Genomic DNA, 17839 nt, shown 5'->3' with positions numbered 1-17839 from the left:
TTTTCATATGTATCTTTTCCATTTATATAATTCTGTGAATTGTCTGTTCTTTAGCTTATCTTTCCAAAGGGATGTTGATTTCTCAATGGGTTTTATTAACTATTTCTATGGATAACATAGTTGCAAATATTTTTTAGCTATCTTTTATTATATTTTCTTTTCCAGTTGTCAATTAGCTTCAAATTTTATTTATGATAAGTTTTGCTGAGCAGAAGTTATTTTAAGTCATCAAAACTGTCCATCTTTTAATTTTTTATTTCTTCAGTTCCATTTTGATTAGATTGACATAGCCCATCCTTAGAGCAATTAAATATCCATCAATTTTTTTCTAATTATCTTTAATAATTTTATTTAAACATTTACCTCTTCAATCGGTTTTGTTCTTTTGATGGTGTAATTGAAGACGGTAGCTGATAATCCCCCCTTTGTCATATATTGGGGAACCCATTCCTTATCCAGGCCAACTCTTAAGTGAGCCTGTTTTAGGGCTATTTGTGTTGTTCTGCTGATCTATTAATTCTCATACAGTATCAAACCATTCTGTTATTGCTCTCATACTAGCTTGGTTTTTGGTGTGAGGAGATACCTGGGTAAATTAAGTCATAAAATAGTAGAACCATGAGTAGGAAAACTGAAGCTCAGCAATCTAAGTGACTGACTTGCCCACCACCAATTGTTCCATCTCTTTAGGAGATTGATTCCTCACAATATATTATATATATAAGAGGTTGTAGAATTACAGGAATAGCATCATTATCAGCAGGACCCTTACTGGCAACTTGTCAGGTTAGCTCAACTGTTAGGCATTTTTTCTTTTTTTATAGTTATGAGGAACACTATTTTGATATATAATAAGAAATATATATTTGGTCTTTGGTTACCTAGTGCTCAGCTCCTAAAACACTTGGAATCTCCAGAGTGACAGGTGTCTTTTTGTATGTTAATGAGTGGCTGGGGGCTTCTGGATAGCCTCAGTGTGGGGACTGGTTACCAGGGGAACCAACCTTGTGATTGGAGGGTTGGAACTTTCAGCTCCAACCCCTGACCTCAGGGAAGGGGGATAGGGACTGAAGGTTGAGCGAGCACCAGTGGTCAATGATTTAATCAGTCATGCCTCCATAAACCCCAGAAAAACAGTTCAGAGAGCGGGTAGGTTACATCCATGTGCTGGGAGGGTGGTGCACCCCCCCTCCGTGGGGACAGAAGCTCCTTCCCTTAGGACCCTTCTGAACCCTGCTCTATGTATCTCTCCACCTGTGCGTTCATCTGTATCCTTTAAACTATCCTTTGTGATAAATTGACAGTAGTAAATAAAAGATTTGCCTGAGTTTGTGAGTCACTTTAGCAAATGAATGAACACAAGGAAAGGGTTTTGGGAACCCTCAAATTATAGCTTGTTGGTCAGAAGTTCTATTACTGCTGTCCTTGTGATTGCGGGAAGCTATTGTACATAGGGATGGGATGAATCAAGTAAAAGTGCTCTAAGAAAAATTACAGTTTCCAGAGAGATTCAGAAAGAGGCAAATATTCTAGCATGAAGGATAAATAGGCTCTGCCTGGGGTTGGTGCTTCAGCTAAGGAGACAGGCTTGTTCATGGGTATAGGTGTGTCAGTGGAGGGAATTTTTCATACTAACTTTTCAAATGTCTATATGTCTGTGCATGTCTGTGTTAAGGTTCAGACAGTAAGAGGAAAAATTAAAGCCCTGCCCTTTTTTTGGACACACCCTAATCTAAGTTTCTTCCCGAGTTAACTATTACTGTTTAATGTATATTCTTTACTCTGCTCATTTTTGTAATTTGCTCATTTATCTTTAATATGTCCCGGAGATATGTTCATGTCAGTGCTTGTAGATCTGCTTCCTTCTTTCTAAATGTGTCATAATTTTCCATAGTGTAACTACACCTCAGTTCTTTTAACCATCTGTTTATGGACTTGTACGTTCATTCCACTTTTTCCTATTACAAACAGTGGCTCAGCGAACACCCTTGTGTGCGCTGCTTCGTGCAAAATGTATTTCTCTAGAATAGTGGTTCTCAACTTCTTGGTCTCAGGATCCCTTTACATTCTTAAAATTTATGGAGGATTCCAAGAAGCTTTTGTTTGTGGGTTTTATCTATTGGCATTTCTCATATTAGAAATAAAACTAACAAATTTAAAAAATATTACTTTAAAATAATCCCATTACATGTTCACACATATATATATTTATGAAAAATAACTTCAGCAACAAAAACTTAAAGAGTGGCATTGTTTTCCATTTCTGCAAATATCCTTCATGTCTGAATAGAAGACCAGTGGATTCTCCTGTTTGCTTCTCATTCCCATGTCGGGAGACTCTGGAAACTCCACTGTATACACTCATGAGAACAAAAAGGCAAATAACACAGTACTGTGAAAATAGGTTTAACGTTGTGGACCTCCTGAAAGGGTCTTGGATTCCAGGGTTTCTGGACTGCACTTTGAGAACCATTGCTCTGGGGTGAAACTTGATGGTGGAGCTTGAAGCCAGAGGGTCAAAAGGTGTGCACATTTTAAATTTACTTCTAGTAGTCTTCCAGTTACACTCCCTTCACCCATGTAGGGAACACTCCTTGCCTCACTTCTTTACCAATACGTAATATTTTCAGAGTTTTTAATTTGCCATTCTTAATGGTTCAAAGGATATCTCATTGTTTTTGTTTATAGTTCCCTATTTACACTGGGATTTGACAAGACACACATTGCTGGGCTCTCACTGTGACACTTGGTGGCATCTGGCAACTGCCCCTTCTCTCCTGGTTGCTTACGATTATCCTCTAGTTTGATCCTAGAGAGACTGACAGCTTGTTATCCTTGGCTTATGAATCCACCCCCTCAAAAGAAATTCATCTTACCTATCTCTTTCTATTTTTTTTTTTTTTTTTACGCCAAAGGGCTTTTTGAAAAGCTGGTTGTTTCACTTCTGAACCCTCTGTTTCCTGTTTAAATTTAGTTAACTAGTAAAACTAGCAAATATCATTTATTAGGAAATGTGAAATTGCTAAAAAAGCTTTCTTTTAAATGTTTACACCTGCTCCACATTTGATGATCTAGTGTAAGTGTTCTTGAAGTTTTCAGAAAGCACAGCCGCTTCCATGGGGGAAAGTTATTTTTCAGAGAGAGGATCTTAGCTGTGCCCTCCCTTGGTGAGGTTTACCTCTGCTCCCCGACAGCACCAGGGGGCTCATTTGCAAAACAGTTCATGATACCTATTCAATGACATAGGGAAAGAGGCCTGATACTTCATTGATATTCAGTAAACGTTGGTTGACGCTGAACTAGTGTAAATTAAGCCTCTGTAACCAGAAGGGACTTTGTAAAATTGTGAGCCTCTAGCCAAGCTGAGACAGAGGCCGCAGGCTTCTCTCCAGCTCTCAGATTCAGGTGCCTCCGCTGGGGAGTCTGGGTGGTGGTAACTGTGACTTGCCTCTCTGCTTCCCACAGTGTCCTTAAAGCGGGGAGAGTCCAGGGGTTGATGGTCTTGACGTTCTTCTTAAATAAGGCTTCATTCCTTTCCGATAAACACTCAAAGCCTTTATGTTCTCAGTTTGTTTTCTTTATTGCACGCACTGAATTCATTAATGGACAGAAAATGATGCCCTTCCAAGAACTGAAGGACCACTCTTCTGATGCGTATTGCTTAACAATGAGGAACAGCTGCAAGGGGCATGCATGACCAGACGGGATCCCATGCATCTCGCCCTGGGATCAGTCTCACCCCTGTGGCATGAGGGCATTGGAGAGGAATTCATTACCAGATGCACTCCAGTGCCCTTCTGATTCAAGCCTCCTATAGCCATGCCCACCTTATCATAATAGTTCTTTTTCATCTCTTAACTCCATTCATTCATGTTCTTAGTCATTGGATGTGTGTTTGCTGAACACTCTGCTGTGAAGTAGTGATCTATCCAAAGAAGGCAGACGTGGTCCTAGGAGCTTGCAGTCTCGTGGGGGGAGCAGCTTCCTTAATCATTTCAGCTTGTGATCAGCGCTTCGGACCAAGTGCCATGGTGAGGGAGCCTCACCCAGTCGCGGGCCTTGGGGGTGTCTTGCTGAGGAAGCAGCACCCCAGCTGAGTCATCCATCAGCGTGCGTGAAGCCTCTTGGGGGAGAATGGACATGTTTTCTTGGCAAAACTGAAAGAGGGTCAGAGTTACTGGAACCAGTTGGGCAGGGGGAAGGGTGAGTGGAAGAGGGCTTCACACTGTGAGTGACATGATCAGATACATACTTTAAAATCTCACCCCACAGACTTCATGAAGGCTGGATTGGACAGGGCCAGAAGCAGATGTGGAGAGATGAGTTAGGGGCTATTGCAGTAAGTTCGGGCTTTTTAATTGTGTGTGCTTTGAGGGCCAGCACTGTCATATATATCTTGGAATCCACTGTGGTACTTTGTATGTGGCAAATGTTTCATTAAAATCTGATATCAAGAGCCATACTGGGAGCTCCAAAGGCATTCGCTGGCGCCTTCCTGTTGTTCAGGGCTGCTGGAGCTGATTGGCGCGTCTGCTCTGAGTCTGCATCTGGCAGCTTTTGAAGCCAGGCCAGCACCATGGACGGTGAGGAGTAGGGCCATGCCTGGTAGCCGTGTGCCAGGTCTGGTGCAGATGCCTGGTCCTGAGTGGGCCCCAGCAGGTGGCTCTCTGTAGCTGGCAGAGCAGGAAGTCCTACCTGCAGAGGGCCTGTGAGGAGCTCGGCAGCCCTGGAGGGCCTGGCCAGGGCCCTGGTGAGCAGCTGAAGGGGTGGGCGTCCCAGAGGGAAACACTGCCTTGGTGTCTCTGCACCCAGTGCCTTTCCCTGCTGTCCTAGGGACCAGCATTAACTATCAGCCACTGTAAACCATCCCCCGCCCCCCCATCAATGAGGGACCCTGTGTGCTAGGTCCTTTAAGCCTGTTATTTTTCTCAGAAGCAATCCTTCAAAGTAGTTAGGTTTTTCCATTTTTGAGAGACTCTGTGGAATGGGTAAGGTGTGATTTTGGGAGCCGGGCCTCCTGGGTTCCAGTTCCAGCATGGCACCCATTCACTGTGGGACCTTGGACGAGTTACGGAATTTCTCAGTGTCCAGCTTCCTCGTCAGTAAATGGAGTAAAAGTAGAACCTATCTCACAGGGTGGTGAGAACTAAATTAACACATGTGAAGCACTAGAACATTGTCGGAACATAGGAAGCACTCAATGCAGGTTGGCCACCAAGCATACTCTTAATCCTGTTATGACCCTTTGGCAGATGAGGAACTGGGGCTGATAGGGGCCAGGGAACGTGCCAGGGTGTGGGGCTGCAGTGCAGTGCTCTGTCCAAAGCCTGGGTTCTCAGCAGCACCGCTGTGTGTGCCCTGTCCCTTCCCTATTGTGCAGTGAGGAGCAGGACAGAGTGGAACTTGCTGGCAGCCCCGCTCAGAGGCTGCTAGTTGGTGCTTGGTCTCCCCCTCGCCCACCCTGCCAAGCCCTCCTTGCCATTACTCGCAGACTCAGGTCTAGACTTCCCAGCGTGTTGTCCCAGCATGTCCTTCATCTGATCCCCAAGGGGACCTGCTCCAGGGGCAGTGATCTGCTCCCTGTCCTGAAGGGGCTGTGCTCGTGGTGCTTCCCCAGCCTGGGTTCCCTCCTCTCCTCCCTCAAATGTGAACATCTGCTGTGGTTCAGCCATTGCCCTTATGCAGTTTTTTCCAACTCTTATCATTAGTGGTTTATATCCTTGGCCGCCTCCACTAGACTATAAGCCCTTGGAGGGCAGGGACCATGCCTTCTTTATCTTTGAATCCCCTGCACTGCACACAGTACTATGTACATAGTGGGTGCCCAATGAATGCTTTTTGGGTTAAGGTCAGCACTGTTGAGCTCTGAGTGCCTTTGGGAGAACATCTGTGCCCTGTTGCTCCATGTAGAAATGGGAAGAACGGAGACCCAGCTCTGATGAACAGTGCATGGATGTCCCTTTTGTTTTTTGAGCTTTCTTGAAAAAAGAGCATTTGTCACTTTAGTGGTTGCATCTGTCATGTGAAACCCATGATGGTCTATTGAGAATGTCCTTGTATTTGCAAAGAGGTCACATGACCAGTTGTCTACTTAATAGTAACAGTCATTGTAAGTTCTTTTCATTTTGCCAGAGTCACTAATCTTTGGTTCAGTACAGAATTTAAATGCTCAAGGCCTTGTGCTACACAGAAGGGTTTCTTTGTTGCAGGAATTACAAAACCTAGCTTCTGAAAGGCATCTTTGAGAGACAGATGATGCAAAAGGACTTAATGAAGTTGGCTCTAGTTTGAGGCTGTGGCCTCTTTAAATCTACTCATCTGCAGAGTGGGTATAATGATGGCTAGTTCACAGGTTTCTCTTATTGGAATAAGAGCATCCAATTCCTGTCTTAAATCTAGGATGAGAGTTATCCGAGGCCTGACTTCACGATGGGTTTGTTCTGGAATAAGAGCCCTGAAGGAAATAATACAGGATGTGACAAAAGAACCCGACATCCTTGTATTTCCAGTGCTTACCTCGGTGCCTGACACACAAATACAAATTCTAGCTACCATTTTCTGAGTTCTTATGTGAGCTGGTGCGGCAGCAGCCATTTTATTTAATCTTTATAGGAATTCTGTGAGATTTTACAAATGAGAAAAATTAGGTTCAGAGAGGCGAATCAACTTGCTAGGAAGTAGACGGGAAAGCCCAATCTCTACTGAATATAATGGAATCTTTTGTAAAGCAACATTCAGGAATAAAGGTTGTAGAATTTCTATTTATAGAAGACTTAGATATTTTTTCCCCTTTAGGCTGAAGTCCCTCCCCCATATCTAACTAGACTTTCATACAATTTCCTGCAAATTAAGCTTTTATGTCAGCAAAGACCAGCTAAAGGGTAATTTTGTGGTAACCCCTCTTTTCCGGTTTTTTTTTTTTTTTTTTTTTTTGAGACAGAGTCTCACTCTGTTGCCCGGGCTAGAGTGCCGTGGCGTCAGCCTAGCTCACAGCAACTCAAACTCCTGGGCTCAAGTAATCCTCCTGCCTCAGCCTCCTGAGTTGCTGGGACTACAGGTGCATGCCACCACACCCGGCTAATTTTTTCTATTTTAAGTAGATACAGGGTCTCACTCTTGCTCAGGCTGGTCTCGAACTCCTGAGCTCAAGCGATCCTCCCACCTCGGCCTCCCAGAGTGTTAGGATTACAGGCGTGAGCCACTGTGCCCGGCCTACCCCCCTTTTCCTTAAAGATATCTATTAAAGTTGTCTCTTGGCCTTAAATGGTCTGTTCCTTTAACTTTTCTTAATCTGATCCTTCTTTCTTCCTCTTTTTATTTTTCCAGCATCCATTTCTCATGTTCATCTTGGGATCCTGCCCATTTTCCCCCACAGCCCTCTTAAACGATGCAAAAACCAAGAACAAGCACATTTCCTCTGGTGGACGTGTGACCGGTCTGGGGTCACTGCAAGGATTTATTTCCTGGCTCTCACACTTCACATTCCTGTTGCAGTATCTCTGGTGATGTGATTTATGGGTCTTGCCTTTCCCTTCCATGGGCCCAGCCTCTCTCCCCACCAGGTGAACTCCATGCCAGCAGTCCTCTCCACCCTGCCAGCAGTGTTTCTGGCTCCACACAGAGTAGCATTATGTGCTCTGGGTAAGGTCCTCACACTCCAGCCATGGACCACAGGTGGCTGCTCTTGTTGGCTCTGTAGCTTTTGATGACACTTTTTGTGAACTTGAGCCTAGAGTTCAGGACCAGGTTGCGGGGGAGATTGATGCTGGCTCTGTCCTGCTGCTGCTTGTCTCACTAGCTGGCCTTGCATTCCACAGTACCTGTCCTCCTCCACTGCCCCCAGCCCTGTGGCCTGCCCGCACCTTCTCTCCTCCCTGGTCACTCATTCCTGGAGTGTCACAGTGTTGGGGAAAGAATATGGCCACATATTCATGATTGAATGGCAACTTGACCAAGTAGTGGCTGTCTCACTTTACTTAACCTCTCTGAGCCCCTGTTTCCTCATCTGTAGAATGGGTGTAATGATAGCTAGCTCACAGGCTTCTTTTATTGGAATGAGAGCATCTGATTCCTGTCTCTTGGTAGTGCTTAGTATTAACACACTCTTTCCCCTTCAGTGGGTGATTCTGTGTTGGGAAGGGGCTCACATGTGATCAGTACTTAGGGGAGTGATATCGGCATAGCGTGGGAGTCACATTGGTTCATGTGTGATGTTTTCCCCAGCATGTGAATGATTGGTGCCACCAAGTGAGAACATCTGGATGAAGCAGCTGAAGGGGACTATGCGTGTTCCCAATGCCCATCCACCCCTAGCTTTCCCCCTGGCTCTGCTTGGTCCCGTGCCCCACCTCAGAAGTGCCGTCGTACAGTTCTCTCTGGGCTTCGTGTGTTCTGCTCTTACATGTGTAACTCAGCAGCCTCAACCTTGCCTTCTACACTCCTTCATTATGCAGGTGTGTGTTTATTTGGATTGTGGCTGTTTCTGTTAGTGCTTTTGATAAAAATGGCATATATTTTTAAGTGATCTGCCTGAAACCTGTGTGTTCTATAAGCCCTGTTATTTTAGTGATTTTGCAGAACACTGTTTTTTGAACATATAAATAGTAGTATAGTAGAGATATTTGGTTTTCTTTTCTACCTTCCGTCTGTTTTTTTTTTAATACAAACTTATGGGGTACAAGTGCAATTTTGTTACATGCATAGGTTACATAGTGGTTGAGTGAAGGCTTTTAAGGTATTACTGAAATAACATACAAGGGCTGTCCAGAAAATATCCAGCCATGTAATATGTTCTCATTATATTAGCAATGGCTGGATACTTTCCAGACAGCCCTCGTACATTATACCCATATTGTACCCATTAACTGATTTCTCATCATCCATCCTCCTCCTATCTCCTTGCTCTTCCGAGTCTCCATTATCTGTCATTCTACTCTCTGTCCATGTACACACATTTTTTAGCCCACTTGAGTGAGAATCTGTAATATTTAACTTTCTGTGCCTGCTTGTTTCACTTGAAATAATGGCCTAGTTCCACCCATGTTGTTGCAAAAGACATAATTTTATTCCATCTGGGTTTTTGCATTCATCTTCATTTTATGGAACCAAAACCTTTGGCCTGGACCAGGCTGGGACCTAGAGGTGACAGACGTGTGCTGTGACCGTCTTTACATCATCTCTCACCTGAACTATTGCAAGAGAGACCTGAGTGGTCTCTGCTTCTATTCTTGACCCCAAATAGTCAACTGTTGACATAGCATTCATAGTAAACCTTTTAAAATGAAAATCAGATGTCTTTGCTTTAAAACTTCTGAAATTGTTTTGTGCAAAATTCAGAATTGAGCAAGTGAGTAACTGTATAGATACTGTTGGGAGCCAGGGTTCTCACTGTGAAAGGAGAAATAAACATGGGATGGGGGTAGGTGAAGAAGAACCCAGTGGCATTGAATTAGAATGAAAAGTTTCAGCGTAAATTCACAATTAAAAAAAAAAAAACTATTTCCTAGTTTCATCTGCTGGAAGGGCCTAGAAGCAGTGACAATCCAGGAACAATGAGCACATCTGGCACCCAAATCTTGGTTTTAAAATTCCTTTACCCACTTAAAGGAACCCAGAGCTCTTCGCAGAAATGGCCAATTGTAGGGTTAGGGCAGAGAAAGTACAAGATAATCCTGGAAGCTCTTGTACCAGGATGTACAGGAGTGCCCAGAAACTGAGGGGAACATGTCAAAAGGACACAGGAGCTAGTTTGACGGGGACCATTTGAGCATCAAAATGAATGACAGTGATGTATTATAAATCACAAAGGATTTCGTGAGTCCATGTTGGTACCAAATAAACTAAGGGAAAGCTCCTCTTAATAGTCAGATGCCATCTACTATATGTAGAGAGAAGGATAAAGTTGGAAAAAAAATTTTCATTTTGCAACCAAGGTTGAAATATTTGATTCATCACTGGGTGAAAGTTAGTTATGGGACACGGTATCTACATAGTCTCCAACGGTCTCCGCACAGACTTCACAGGGAAGAGGCACTTTTATGGAGAGTGGCCTGGCAGATAGCACCTTCACTTAAGTGACCACTGCAGGTGACTTCACCAGTCAGGGGGAAACTCATCCGGTGCCACCTGGGGTGGTGTCCTAAGGAGGGCCCACAACCCTTCCTTGGGATGCCTGCCTGCAGTGCAGAACCTGGATCGGAGCATGGGGAAACAATCAGACACAAACTGAGGGACATTGCACAGAACGGGCTGTGCTCGCCTCGTGTCTTAGAGCCATGAATGACAGAGGTTCTGGAACTGCTCTGGGATGAGCAACTAAAGATATATGACACCTAAAAGCAATGTGGAGAGCAAGACTGAATCCTGATTGGAGAAAAAGAGTTGCTGTAAAGGATAGTTTAGGAAATCTGAAATAGGTAACAGCTTATACTAGGTATTTTTTTTTAATTTTGTCATTACGTTGGGTTATTTAGCAGAATCTCTTTGCCCTTAGAACTGCAGTCCCCAATCCCCAGGCCCTGGACTCACACTGGTCTGTGACCTGTTCGAAACCAGGCTGCATAGCAGGGGTGAGCAGCAAAGCTTCATCCGTGTTTACAGCCGCTCCCCATCACTTGTATCACCACGTGAGCTCTGCCTACTGTCAGATCAGTGGTGGCACTGGATTCTCATAGGAGCGTGAACCCTACTGTAAATTGCACATGAGAGGGATCTAGGTTGCTTTTGAAACATCCCCCCAACCCCAATCCATAGAAAAGTTGTCTTCCATGAAACCAGTTCCTGGTGCCAAAAAGGTCGGGGACCAACTGTCTCTGAAGATACATACTTCATAGAGTAGAGGATCATGATCTCTGCAACTAACTCTCAAGCGGTTCAGACAAAAAAGGATGTATATATTATCTATGCATATATATATGTGTGTGTGTGTGTGTGTGTGTGTGTACATATATATATATATATAGAGAGAGAGAGAGAGAGAGGGTAAGTGGTTGAATCTGAGTGCTGGCTATGTGGGATTTCATTGTAATATTCTCGTAATCTTTTGGTAGGTCTGAAAAAAATTTTCAAAATCATTTAATTTAAAAAAAAGATGGGGTAGATATAACAAAATGTCAATCTCTCTTTAAACTTTTAGGTATATGGTATATTTTCTGTAATTTTCTGTATATTTGAATTAATCTTAGAAGACAAAAATTTTAAAGAAATTTAGATACATTTAGTGTACTTATTTTTCATCTCAACATACCATTGAGTTCTTCTGATGCCTTTTTTCCCCTGGTACGTAGGTCATGGAAACTCTATTTGTTGCACAGTTGTCAGGTTTTACATTGGAACTATATGAGTTCTTTTGTGTGGTTTAGACGTCTCATGCCAAGGGACTGGAGTTGCTGCCACGGGACACCCTTCAAACTGCTACTTGGTTCTGTAGTCCGTTTGTTCTTCTGGGTGTAATCCTGGCTTTGTGGTTCCTTGTGGCTGTTGTCTCAGCCCGTCTGGCTTTCACTTCTGCTCCTGCACTTAGCAGGCTATATTATTTCGAGCATCATTCTTGACTGAATTAAATGAGCCTTATAGGTTCCCTTCTAAGGCTTGCGGTCTTGGTGGTTTGTTCTCTTTGGCTATGGGGGCCTCATGATCACACATCCTGTACCACGCCGTCAGTAGGTACAGGCTGTTCCTTTTTCCCTCTGTCATTGAGAGCAGTTCTGTGTCTGATCTGTTAGACTGACGGGGCAGACCCTTCACTCTAAAATGCCCAGCAGTTGTTTGTTGCTTCGTTGCTGCAACAGGGATGGGTAGTGAAGTATTTGGGACTTCTTGGAACTCGTTAGACATTTGATTATGTCCATCTGAGCAAAGGAGCAGGTGTCAGCCTTGATGTGTTCTCTTTAAAAGCCAGGCTTAGCTGTGGAAAAAAGAGACCTGGTGAATGAACTTGGTTTAAAGGGGGAAAAAAAATTATTTCAATTCCATGTTTTAGTTTGGGCTGCAGAGTACTTGTATTTTCTCGCTGGTTTAAAGCACTTATTTGCCTTGGAGTCAGTTCCCACAAAGGAAAAGTGAAGGCAGTATGAACAATTCGAGACCTCCAGAATATATTTATTTGCTTTTGCTTGGGTTGAAGTTGCTGGGAAGATAAAAGGAGAGGAATTTGCTTCTTTTTTAAAAAGAGAAATTATTCTGAGATTCTTGCAGTTTTACTATATATTATGATGGTTGGAAGCTGCGTATTTGGCAAGAAAGAATCCTTTGAGGCAAACATCATGCGGTCTTACGTTGGGGTCAAAGGTACTTTAAGCAGTACCTCAAACGGGTACTTTAAGACCTGTTTGAGCCTTCTGAGTGTTTGTTGCTGCTCTGTTTGTTTTCAGAGCCCACTATCCATCCCTTCCTCTCTGTACCACACATTCAGGGACCTGTTTGTATGATTATTCTCACTGAACTTGAGCGTTTATAGTAGTTTGCAAATATTTTAGCAACCTTCAAATACAGTCAGAACTTTCAAGTTCAGTGCTTTGTAAGTTGTATTATGATCTGCCTGGATCTGGTATGTGTGAATGTCTGTATAATTTCCATGAAAATAAATTGGAACTGATTTTTTTTTCTGAATGGAAACATTTTGCAAACTTTTAAAATGGTATGTAGATGCTAATGATTGTTATTGATATAATCATTATTACATTGTTTTTCCTTTCTTTGTCCCTCCCAGAATAGCAACCCCTGTATTTACTGTTCCTCTCAAAGAAATTCTGTCTCATTCCTGCTCATCCTACCATCTCTGACCCTGTGTTTTTCAATAAACCTGTGCCTTTTGCCTCCTTTTTCCTGTGTTTGGAGGGTAAGTAAAGATTTACTAGCCACAAGACCTCAAGGCCTCATCTTTAAGATGGGGGTAAAAGTACACAGCAGGTACTGGTTCCCTCCTGCCTTCTGCCCCCAGTCTCTTCAATGCACCAGTGACTTCAGCTTAGAATCTCTTCCATTGAGAAGTTCCTCTGAAGTCCTCCCCACTAGTGGACTAGATTTTTCTGTTCATGTGTTTGTTAAACTTGTGGTTTTGATGAGTTTCATTAACTCCTCAGGAGGCCTGATTCCTGTGCTGCTCACAGCACTTAAATGTGGAAGCCAGGCAGCAAGCTCCTTCCCACGCAGGGTCCTGGGAGGGAGGTGGCTGTGTTTGTCCAAAGGTGGCCGGAGGGGAGGTGCAGACCCTCCTACCAGCCCGGTGTTAGTAATGCATAAGAACAAAAGAAAGCCTATTAAAAGAGAGAAGAACAACAAAAAAAAAAAAAAACAGAGAGAGAGAGAGACAGAGAGAAGGACAGTAGCAAAAGTAAGCCAAAGGCCCTCCTGCTGCAATGGGACAAGCCTGGAAGTTGTCGCCCTGCTGGTGTTGGTGTCACTGAGAAACCTCTGGCTGGCAAGGCTCCCCAGCCTGCGTCCTGTTTCTCTGTAGGCTGCGTTGATCAGCTCTAGGCTGCACTGGGGGCCACCTGGGCTGCCACTCAGGGAGAAGGTGCCACCTACACCCCCCCACCCCCACCCCCCAGCTCCAGGCCAAGAGACCAGGAGCGTGGAATGTCTGTGGTGCAGATTGCTTATTTAGCAGATGTTTTGGCTACTTCCACACGGCCCTGTGAGCGCACGTTTCCTCCTTGTGATCGTTTGTTATATTTGGCCAACACATAAATGTAATGCCCACAGCTGCCTCTGTACTCTCGGCCAGCTGGGAGTAGTGTTCCTCGTTGCTCCTGGCATAAACCTGACACTCATTTCTTGCTTTCTGTACAGTTGTAAAAGGCAGTGCGTATCTCACTAAAGCCATTTCCTAGAAGTTACCGTGCCCTCATTTAAGCTGACACACAGTGGTGCAGAGCGTGGACTCTGGCTGGAGGGTCTCACGGGGCTCTGTTTTCTCAGCTATCAAACTATGCAGTGATATCTTACAGGGATACTTGAACCTTAATTGAGATGGTATTTATAATAGTACTTTAAAACTTTCAAAGCACCAGACACATGTTATTTATTTGGTACAGAGTGGTGAATGAAGTTCAGAGAGACGGACGCGGTCTGCCCACAAAGACTTGAGATAGCAGTAGAGGAGATGAGGCGTGTGGGTGTTCATACCACACGGTTAAAGGTAATTTTCTGCACATCTCTGATGGCTTTAAAATGCTGTGGGAGGTCCGTGGGGAGGAGGCTTCCTGGAGAGGGTGATATGGAGCCAGGCTTGGAAAGATGAGGCATTGAGGTGAAGGTGTGGGGGGGCTCTGACTTGCAGGTGTTGGAGGGGGGGCCCTCAGGCAGAGGACACGGGCAAGGAGAGGTGCAGGTCTGAGAGTCTGTGGGAGCCGCAGCAGTCACTGAGTGTCGTTGGAGCATCTGTGTGGATTTGTACCCTGGGCAGGGGAGACCAGTGAGAAATGTTGAGCCAACGTAGCATCAGGATCAGAACTGAGCTTCAGAATGAATAATGTGGCAGTTGTTTAAACTGATGGAGAAGGGAGAGACTGGAAGCCCTCCTAACTGTAGACTACTAGGAAAGTACATGAAGACCTAATCTCTTTATGTCCCAATATTATTTTGAAAAGTAAATGAGACAAAGGGTGAGGAAGTACGTTTGGAGAAAGGAGTCCAGATGGTCTGGGTCCCAGGCTTCCCCACCCCACGGCAGCAGCCGGCCACCCAGTCAGGCTTGGCAGTCACAGCCTAGAGGAGGCATGCGGCTCACAGCACCCCACTGTGCTAGGGCCCACACCCTCCTGCTCGCCCCTCTCTCCACTCCCTGCCTGGCTCTTCACTTCCTTGACTTTGGTTCCCATTTCTGGCCTGGGAATATCCAGTACCTGGGGCTTCTCTATTTCTTTTCCCAGATTTGTCCTTGACTCTTTCCAGGCAGCTCTCCCCTTCCCGGCCACCTGGAGGAACACCTGCTCAGACCCCCCATTCCAACAAAGCCCTGGTCCCCACGACCTCTGCATGTGGCCTTGCTGGAGTGACTGGCCCAGAGAGGAATGCTGATCGAGACTGGGAGTTGGATACAGATTTAAATTATGCTGCTACCATGTACTAGCTTGGGTAGGAGATTACTGAATGAACTGCTAGGAGCTTTGGTTTCCTCCAGGGTAAAAGGAAGATCAGATCTCTCTCCATTTGGTTGTGAGGTTTAAATAAGGTACTGACTTAAAGGGCTGGTTGGTGTCTGGTGAATATTAATTGCCCACTGCCTTCTGACCTTCCATTCTAGGTGAAGAGCATTTCTTTATGAGTTCCACAAGTCCTGAATCTCTCTCCTCCCTGCTCTCTCATTCTCCTTCTTCCTCTACCACTGCTTGGGGCAGGTCCTTGAGATCCAGAGATAGAACTTGAAGCACCGTTTCTTATAGAAAGAATGTCATGAAATCATAACAGTGTTGTTCATTTCCATGAGTATTTGAACAGACGTTCCCAAGCAGGCAACTCACCGACAACCTTCCCAGAAACCATCAGTTTATGACCCCAGGTCTGCCTGTCCCCTGTGTCTGCTGTAGCCCTCACAGGCCTCCGGGGGTGGATGGCACAGGAGGTGTCTGGCAGTCACACTGGTGCAGGAGCAGTGCGAGCTTAGCCCTGAGTCCTGTGCCATCCTGACTACTCTATTTTTTTATATAAAATGTAAGAACTCAAGTTTAATGGGATAAGAGTCAGAAGGGACCTTGAAATATCCCACCCATCCCCAACTCATATTATCAGATGAGATCAGGTGCGTTCAGGGTGGTATGGCCGTGGACATCCCCCAACCCATATTAGGCCATTCCTGGATGGCACAAGAACTGCCCCTGTGACAAAGTTCTTTCTGATGTTTGTGACTTTTCACCACGGTCCCCTTCCAGGGTTCCTGCTGAAAAGTCCCTTCTTGACATCTGTGGGTATAAAGGCACCTGCTGAGGAAGATGGGGTCCTCGGGGCCTTGCCACATACCACACCCCCCACCAGGAGAATCTGCTCTCCTGACAATGTCCCCATCACTTCCCTGTCCTGCCGCAGGTTTAAAGGCCACCCCATCCACAGAGAAAGCTGACCCTTTGAGACCTTTTGTGTGCCAGGGACCAGGAAAGTCCAGCAAGCATCTTCCCACTGTCCCCATCCCCTCTCTACAGGGTGGGAAGGGAGAATAGTGGGCACGCCCCAGTGTTTAATGTGTTGCCAGAATCTGCTCATTACTTCTAGAAAAAATGTAACACTTACTGAGCAACTCGCTACTGGGAACCAGGCAGTATAGCAAGTGCTATAGCAACTGTCTTTTTCTTTTTTTAATTTTGTAGTCACCACAACGAATCTGCAATGTGGATACACTATTAATATCATTCCTGTTTCGGATATCCCAGGCTTTGGAAGGTTATGTGCGTGACTTCCCCACCATGAGTCACCCAACTATGAGTGGCAGAGTCAGGTTTAGATATGACTCATGTCAGAGTCCAGGCATTGGCCCCCTCCCACGCTGTGTAGGATGTGGGAGAGAGTGTGCCCGCTGTGGGGCTTCAACGGCTGGCCCCGTACCCGTGACACACGCACCCCTGCGTGTACCTGATGGGGACGGGGTGCAGGACTGGCCCCGCTGCCTGCTGGTGGGAGGGGAGGACACAGCTTCTGCTCTGAGCCCCACAGTCCTGTTGGCCAGTTTCCCACCGTGGCCGTGTGAGTCAGGAGCACGGAGAGTCTTCTAAGCTTTACAGACGGAACGGTGGCATCTGCAGGGTGATGTTGTGTTCAGTTTGCAGAGGACAAAACCAAGTCCGAGTCCCTTCCAGAAGAGCTAGTTGATGGCAGAGCCCCAAGAGGGACACAGGTCTTCCCGTTCCCAGTCCAGCTCCCATCTCCTGCTGGGAGGTTTGTGGTCTTAGCATTCACCTCCCAAATGTAAACTGCTTGGGCTGCAGTTTGAGCTCTTTTCTTCCTTTTTCTTAGAGGAGATGGGAAATTGCTAATTTCCCATCCAGTGATCTATTACCAAGTATTCCTCCAGCCCTTTCTTCCTCAGGCTGAAGCTCTTGGTCTGTTGGTTCTAAAAGGACTCCTTTCCTGCTCCAGCCTCCTGGGTTGAGACGCCTCCTCACTACCCGCCCCTCACGTAAAGCCCCCTTTCTCTCAGTCCTTACCCTAAACCAAACCGGCTCTATCCGTGTTCACCTTCTAGATTTTGAGGTCTGGCTCTTTTCCCTGCTCCCTTTTTCTTTTTATGGTGGTTTCACTTCTTTTGAGAGACTTTTCCAAGCTGAGTCCAAGCCACTGTCATGACCGGTGTTGGTCAAAAAAACTCTCCAGTACTCCGTTTTAATATGAATTTGGCTGTGTGTGTTTTCAGTCCTGTCCTCACTAATGTCCCTGCATCCTGTCCTGGTGCTCCTGACTTGACACTATAAAAAGTGGGTGTGGGGGGTCATGCAACTGCATTTCACTCATTTGGAACAATCTATTTTGCTTCTCAGGTACACAGATAAGCTGCTTCTCCCCGAGTTCTTTCTCCTGGCGCCAGGCCGCCTTCGTGGACTCTTACTGCTGGGCAGCTGTCCAGCAGAAGGACTCGCTGCACAGCGCTTCCGGGAGCCTGCCCCTGTGGCTGCATAAGGTAATGGGGGACGTTTCCAAGCCTAACTCGTTCACTTTCTATTACGCTGTGGAAGCTCAGGCCAGGGAGGCGATGCCAGTCTGCGTCTGCACAGATACATGTAGCCGACCAGGGCTGTCTCTCAGATCGTGAAACCGTGGCACTTTAAAGTCAAAAGGGACCTCAGCGATTACTTGGTAGAGCACCTTCGTGTAGCAGATAGGGAAACTGAGATGCTCTTTGGATTTTAGC

At 45.5% G+C, this 17839-nt stretch overlaps 1 protein-coding gene across 1 annotated transcript in view; it reads left to right on the top strand.

Moving 5' to 3' along the window:
• PANX1 (pannexin 1) overlaps positions 1 to 17839 on the top strand; it is a 44295-nt gene that overhangs the window by 9882 nt on the left and 16574 nt on the right. The window contains exon 2 of the mRNA XM_069469060.1: positions 17469 to 17608. Within this exon, the coding sequence (XP_069325161.1) occupies positions 17469 to 17608 (140 nt within the window). The remainder of the gene's footprint in view (positions 1 to 17468; positions 17609 to 17839) is intronic.

Source organism: Eulemur rufifrons, chromosome 6 (genome assembly GCF_041146395.1).
Source record: "Eulemur rufifrons isolate Redbay chromosome 6, OSU_ERuf_1, whole genome shotgun sequence".
In the NCBI taxonomy this organism is placed as follows: Eukaryota; Metazoa; Chordata; class Mammalia; order Primates; family Lemuridae; genus Eulemur; species Eulemur rufifrons.
Note: the sequence above shows the minus strand (reverse complement) of the source record. Positions and strands in the feature narration are given on the sequence as shown.